The following is a 6,974-nucleotide window of genomic DNA, read 5'->3' as shown; positions in this document are numbered from 1 at the left end:
CAGGACCGAGAAGGTGGAGCTTGAGCAGCAGGGCAAAAGCCAAGACCATAGTTGTGGAAACATAGATATCAGAGATGCCCTGGAAGAGGGACAAGGAGGGAGAAGACTCATCCCAATGAAGTAACAGATGACGTAAAGGGTCCAAGGGAGTCACGCGTGAGCCAGGTGGGAGCGATTGCAGGAGACTGGGGGTAAGGCCGCACACACATCACATCACAGTCAGGGGAGGAGGGATGGGGAGGTGGAGCCGGAGACAGCGGATGCGGACAGCTGTTTCACGAAGCTTGGCTCTGATGGAGAAGACAGCGGTGTGGGTGATGAGCAACGTTGGACCGAAGGAGAGTTTTTGTAGTTTGTTTTCTTTCCTCCTCTTCCTTTTTTAATTTTTAAGATGTAAGACACTGAATCAGTTTAAAGGCAGATGGGAACCATGCAGTAGAGAGATTAGGGATCAGGAGGGAGTGTGGAGACATGTGGAGGGCAAAGTCCCGGAGAACACTGGTTCCCACAATGTCTGCACCTCAGAATCACCCAGGGGTGGGGGATGTCTGAAAAATTCTACTTCCCAGGCCTCACCCCAGACTAAATCAACTCTCTAGGGGTGAAGTAGGGGCATCGGTAGTTTGTGAAGCTCCCCGCGTGACTGCAATATGCAGGCTAGTCTGCGAACCATCACCCTAGAAACTTGCTCCTTGAATTCAGGTCCACAGAGCAGCAGCACAGCATCACCTGGGAGCTCATTAGAAATGCAGCCTTACTCAGCCAGCATCCATATCTTAACAAGCTCCCTAGGGGATCTGTGTTCACATTAAAGTTTGAGAAGCCCTGCGCCTGGAGGAAGGGGGAGATGAAGCCAGACAGTGGGAACTCGATAAATGTTGATTTATGAATGAATGCAGGAATGAAAGGTGCATCCAGAGTACAGGTGGAGGGCTGGCCTGACACAGCAGGAAGCACACCTTGTTCTTGGAGATGAAAGAGACAGAGGAGGATGGTGCAGATATTGTATAGTGAAGTTTATAGGTGGGTCTGTCTTGGGAAGTTAAGGCCATCTATTTCATCCATAAAACAGAAGGTGTCATCTGCTGTGAGTGAAAGGAGGGGAGTGGCCTCAGAGGCTGGGGAGAGTTGAGAAGGTTTAAATGGCAAATGAGGGGGAGCACTGGTCAGGAAAATTGGCAGGACCAGTAGGCACACTGAGGGCCTCCTGGGACTGATGGCCATGCAGGGTTAGCAGCACCAGCTGATGTTTCCCAGAACCGCTCAGCAGCTGTGCACAGGGGAGGACAAAGGACAAAGTTGGGGTCATCCAGGGTAGAGGAAACTTTGGTTGGGGATGTTGATGGATGCACAACAGGGCAAAAGATCTGAGGACAACAACTTTTAAGCACTCTCTTCAAGCATAAGAGTGGAATCTAAGCTGGAGAGGAAAGTACGGAATAGAGGGGTGGATGGACACGGCCAGTGGACTGGGAGGTGATGAGGACTCAGAACAAATGCCTTACGAGGCTCTGGGTGAAAGAACTGGGGGGACAAATCACTTTGTCAGGGTCTGATTTAATCCTCCCAGCAGTGATGGGCTCGACCTGTGAAGTGCTGGCTGTAAAAAACGCATCTGCTCAACAGCCTGACCAATGAATGACATTAGTATGACAAAGAACCATCGGTTCACCTCCAAAAAGATGAACGATAACATAAATGAAGTTGCCATCTTTCTCTCTTCAAATCAGCCCTGGGCTGGGGAATGCAACATCATTTAGTTTTGGAATCAGACAGGTGTGGTTCAAGCCTCATCTCCCTCTTACAGTGACGTGATCTAGGGCAAGTAGCTTAACTTCTAGAGGCCTCAGTGGTCTCATCTGTAGAACAGGGGTAATTATACCCATTTCTCAGAGTTTGGGGAGGACTAATGAGATATCTTCTGTAATGGCATCTAGCACTTCATAAACACCCCTTCCCCTGTCCTCTTCCACCCCCGTGAGGCGGGAGCGCTGCTGTAGGGGACACTGTGTGATGCTGCTCTCCACAGGAAGGAAGAGAATTCAGGCTTGGGGGACTGAGAACTAGCAGGAGGGAACTCAGACCTGGAGGGACTAGGGCTGTTTAGTCCCACATCCTACCTTCCCGTAAAAAGCTAGAAATATTGGTCCATTGAACAAGGCACAGCCCCACCTGTTGAGTTGGTGGTCCAGATTGCCAGAGTCATTCTACCAGAGCTGCCTAAAGCTCTGCACCGCCAGAACTGGGCCGGAGGAAGAAAGGGTGGGAAAGGAGAACAGCCCTAGTCTGGGCCCCGGAGGGGCTGAGAGGCTGGGGGGACTGGCTGACAGGCCTGTCGGGACACGCTCGCCTTGGGCCTACGAGCTGCAGCTCTTCTCAACTCTGCACAAATCAACCAGAAGGGACACTTACTTTCCAAACGGCCTCTCCAGGGCGAACGGCCGGGCAGCATAATAGTACTGCTTGTATTCATCCATCCACACTTCAACTGTCCGCTTGGTGTTCCTGTGGGGAGAGGAGGTGTCACGGAGGGGCTCTCTGAGAGGACCCATGATGCATCCAGTTAAAAAACACACACGTGAGCCAGCTGGCAGCACTACGGGGTGGGGCAACCAGGATCCAGTGACACTGTTCTTCCCAGGGTGCTGAGCCCAGCCAAGCCCTACGCCCTCTCCAAAGGGAACTTTACCCCAAGATACAGGATTTTAATAGTTATGACAAACTCTTCCCCAAAAGGTACAGACCAGAAAACTTACTCTAGAAACTAACAACTTCTGTAGCTCTTTTTAAAAAATTTGCAGTGAGAAAAGAGCCAGGAGAGCCTGGCGCATCCACATGGTGCCAGAGACCAAGACGAAAGAGCGGGACCTGTGTTGGCCATCTCACCTCTGGCCACCCAGGCTGGTCCCCCAGGTGCTCCCCCTTACACAGGGGAAGTGTTAGGGTGCCAGCTCTCCAAGGGGAAAACCAATCACCGGGTCTTCCCGGCAGCTGTGAGAGCAGCTTGGTGCAGGTGTAAAGAATTAAGGAATCAAGCCATTTGTCCAACATTTTGCCAGCTCTCTTACGTTTTTTAAATCAGGTATTTAAGTATCAGGTATTTGAGTCTGACCCCAAAGGTCACAGAAAGAGAGAGACAGACTTGGAGGATGTCATTATTCAGCAGTCAGGGAGGCAGGGATATCAGGAAGAGCCCAGAGCAGAGACAGACGACCTGGGAAAACAGTCAGATGGCGGGAGCAGTGCGGGAGCAGCACCTGCCGAGGCCCACGTGAGCAAACTTGGGCTCTCACTGAAAAGGACATGTTCCTCCACACTTCTGGTTCTGTTTGGAGCAGAGAGAACTGATAGAGGAACATGGTGAGCCCTTCCAAGCTGGTGACATGAAATGACAGTCATGCACGCAGCCCAGTTCTTGGTGCACTGAAGGCAGTTAACAGCATCCTGCTGGCTCCTTCCACTGGCCTGACCATCAGCAAACTGGAAGCTGCCTAGTAGATGGCTGTGCCACCTTTCTCTAACCACTGAATGACCCACTGGTGGCATGCAGGGAACCCACTGGCCAGGGCCCAGTCTCAAAGACAATGAATGTTCTGGATCCCAAGGCTCTGCCCTCCTATCCCAGCCTGGCTCCACTGCACATCACAGCCCCACGGCTGCCCTACCCCAGATGCCCCCAGCTCACCTTTCCCCAAGAGCAAAGCAGCCCGACCTTCGTTCCCACTGCTCTCGCCTGCTGGGCTTCTTCGTGCCTGACCCTTGCCACCACTGTGCTGTGACAGGTGTTGTTAACTCTCCTGCTCAGTCCCACACCTCCTCCCAGACTGCCGTGTCAGGACACGACCCACACCTGCTCATACGTGTGAAAACCGAGGACCAAAGAACTCAGAAGAGGAAAGCGACACCTCAAACGAAGGAAAACACCAAAAGAGGTGCATAGCTCCTCCCTCCCCAAAATAGACCTAATGATATAAAAACAGGAAAAAGGGGAATAAATGGGTGAGTGAAGTTGTCAGAGGACAAGAGGATTAGCAAAAAGGAGAGAAGAAGCCAGAGGAAATGATGAAAGAGAGAAAAAGGGATACACATGAATTATTTTTCAAGGAGAGGAGACAGGTTGAAAGAGAAGAAATCAAGCAAACGAGAGGGTGTACGAAGGAAGCAGGCAGGAGGAAGCAAGTGGGCACTGCTGGGTGGCTGAGTCCCTGGCACCTTCATCCTGTTCCCCAGGCAGGAGATGAGATGTTGCAGGGCCTGTCCAGCCTGGGCCCTGTCTGTGTACCAGCGAGGCCCTGTGGCAGGCATGTGAGTTGTATCCACCTGTACCTCCCCATTCCCGGATCTTCCAAGGACCTTTCCGCTGGTGACTCAGCCTGAAGGCAGGAGCAGCAGATCTTCTACAACTCAGAGGCAAAAACAGCCTCCTCTCCTTAACCCCAAACAACCCAAAACACCCCGAGCCCTGAGCCCTGGAGGATGGTGCTGCCCAGTGATTTGAAGCCCCGGAGGCCACATGTGGGGCCCCAGGGGAGTCAGTGGTGGAGATCAGCCCGGGAGCCGCCTGCCTAATGCCAGATTGGCAGGCCTGACATTCCCTGCTTAGGCAGAGCCCCAGGGAGCACGATGTGCATGTCCTGTCCATTCAGAAGGCTCAGGCAACCTACCGGAGAACCTAGGACAGCCACAACCCATCACCAGGAAGGCCCTCAGTTTTCTGCTGCCCCCACGGAGCCCCTGGAACGTGCACTTACTTTATATATGTGTTGGCGTTTCCATCTGGGAAGACATATGGGTGCTTCTTCCGGAAGACATGGCCCACTCGGCTGCAGGGGACAATCTCGAGGCTGCCCCCACACATCCACACTCTAAAGGAGATTTCTGCAAGACAGCAAGGCTCCCTTCACTACTTTGCACCCCTGGAAGGGAGGGGACACACGACAGCAGCTTCAAGGCACTAGGCCCGAGGAAGTGGAGAGGGCGTGCTACACCCAGCCTAGGGTGCTCCACAGTCACAGCATGTGCTCTGCTGGCTGGGCAACCTCAGTTTCCCCATCTGCCAATGGGGATGATAATAACTCACACTTGGGAATGTGGTAATGAGTTAATATGGAAACAGTGGCTGGCATGGAGGAGCACCTATCTAAATCAGCCCCTGTTCCATCCCCTTATGGAGGGACATACTCAGGGGCCAACATGGTGGGGGGCTCTGCTGCGATGCTTTAACCTGGAAAAAGGAACCTTGGGACAATGAGAGAGCTGCTTTTGGACACGTGGAAGATGGATTAGACTCGCTGGTATGACCCCAGTGGGTTAGAACCAGGACTGAGGAGAGAGAATTTCTATTCGAGAATATGGGAGAATTTTCAGACAGTCAAGAGCGAGATAGAAGTGGCTGAAATGGAGGTAGCGAGTTTCGCACTCTGACATGCTAGCAAAGGACATGGCCAGGATGCAACGAGGAGGACCAAGCTCCCAGGAGATACTTAGACAAGAAGTCCAGGAGAGCGCCTACCAAAACCCAGACTGCAATTCTACCAAAGGGCGCCTGAATCGTAGCCCAGGAGGAAGTTGGAGCATTAACCAAGAGCTGAGAGCAGCCACAGACAATGCTAGAAGCCTCAAAGATGTTGCTGGGGGTGCTCCCCTGGGCGGGGATTTTGCACACATACCCATTTCTTCCTGGTTGGCTGCTGCTGCAGGGACCTCAGAGGAGTGGGTGGGGTGCAGCAAGCAGAGGCCCCTGGGGCTGCTTACTGGCAGGCTTGAGGCAGTGGTGCTGGCCCAGAGGAAGCAATGGAATACCAACGGGTTGGGGGGCATAGCTTATCATGGCCACTGTGTAGAATTGCCAGCACAGAGTGATAACAAAAAGCAGAATGACTGTAGGTAGTTTTATTATTGCTTTTAACCTCTCTAGACAGTGTACCCCCTTACTGCACCCAGGGCAGGCTGCCCTCCTGCACCCCACTGGGTCTGCCACTGGTGGGAAAAGCCAGCTTCCTATCTGGGAATTTGTGCCCAAATTCTGCCCGGCCCATGCTTCTGTAGTCAAACTCAAGTATGAGGAAGACAGGCTGGGTCAGGAAAAATCCATGTCCGTGGGTAACTGCCCCTGGGAGGGACCACTTGGAAGTAGACCGGGTGTCCACACATGAGCAGGGAATGAGGCTATATTCCAGTACCTTCCCACCACATATGTGCCCTGCACCCTCCATCACCTTGGGCCCCATCTCGCTAGGTTTCTTCACCACCGGTCCTCTCTCTCATCCACTGCCCCTCCCACTTCCTGCTCTGCATTTCCCTTCATCCCAACTCTCAAAGAAGGTGCTTGGACCACAAATTCTTCATCCTGATCCTCACCTGCTCTCTCACTCACCTGTCCTTATCCACCCTTTACCTGTATCCTCCTGCCTCCTGCCATGTGTCCTTGGAAAGGCCAGTGAATTGCAGGAAAGGCTTCCTTGACACCAACTCCACTGTTGCCACCTTCTCCACATCTCCCCTCTGCCTGCCCAGGTGCTTTCACGAATGGGCCACTGCTCATTCCCAGGAAACTCAGATTTCCCTGAGTGGGGACAATGTGTGCTCTCGGATGAAGAAAGTTCTTCTCAAGATTGCTACTGAATGATGACAAGAACAAGGGATGGGGGAGGAACGGGAAGAACTTGGCTCTGGGGTCAGCAGCCCCGAGCCTGGCGTAATCTACTAGCTGTGTCCCTGAGGAAACCTGCTGGAATTCCCTGAGGGTGGGTTTCCCCGGACGTCAAACGAAGATCATAAAAGCACTCCACAGGATTACTGTCGACATCAAATGACATGGAATTCTGAGAATAACTGTGCAAACTCCAAGTGCAGTTAAAAGATCTGCAGCAGTTAGGACATTCCTCTGAAGCCAGTCACTAAGACACGAACACCAAGGGCATCGCCCACTTCCAACTTCCTAGACGATTTACAGCCTTCTTTGGCTACAGGAG

General features: G+C 52.6%; 1 protein-coding gene across 3 annotated transcripts in view; it reads right to left on the bottom strand.

Moving 5' to 3' along the window:
* The window catches only part of GALNT14 (polypeptide N-acetylgalactosaminyltransferase 14), a 209,490-nt gene that overhangs the window by 16,813 nt on the left and 185,703 nt on the right, over window positions 1-6,974 (bottom strand). For all 3 annotated transcript variants that reach the window (XM_014866453.3, XM_070512328.1, XM_070512327.1), the window contains 2 exons: window positions 4,752-4,878; window positions 2,413-2,505 (listed from right to left, as the gene is read on the bottom strand). In XM_014866453.3, coding sequence (XP_014721939.1) covers window positions 2,413-2,505; window positions 4,752-4,878 — 220 coding nt within the window. The remainder of the gene's footprint in view (window positions 1-2,412; window positions 2,506-4,751; window positions 4,879-6,974) is intronic.

This window comes from Equus asinus, chromosome 6 (assembly GCF_041296235.1).
Source record: "Equus asinus isolate D_3611 breed Donkey chromosome 6, EquAss-T2T_v2, whole genome shotgun sequence".
Classification (NCBI taxonomy): Eukaryota; Metazoa; Chordata; class Mammalia; order Perissodactyla; family Equidae; genus Equus; species Equus asinus.
Note: the sequence above shows the minus strand (reverse complement) of the source record. Positions and strands in the feature narration are given on the sequence as shown.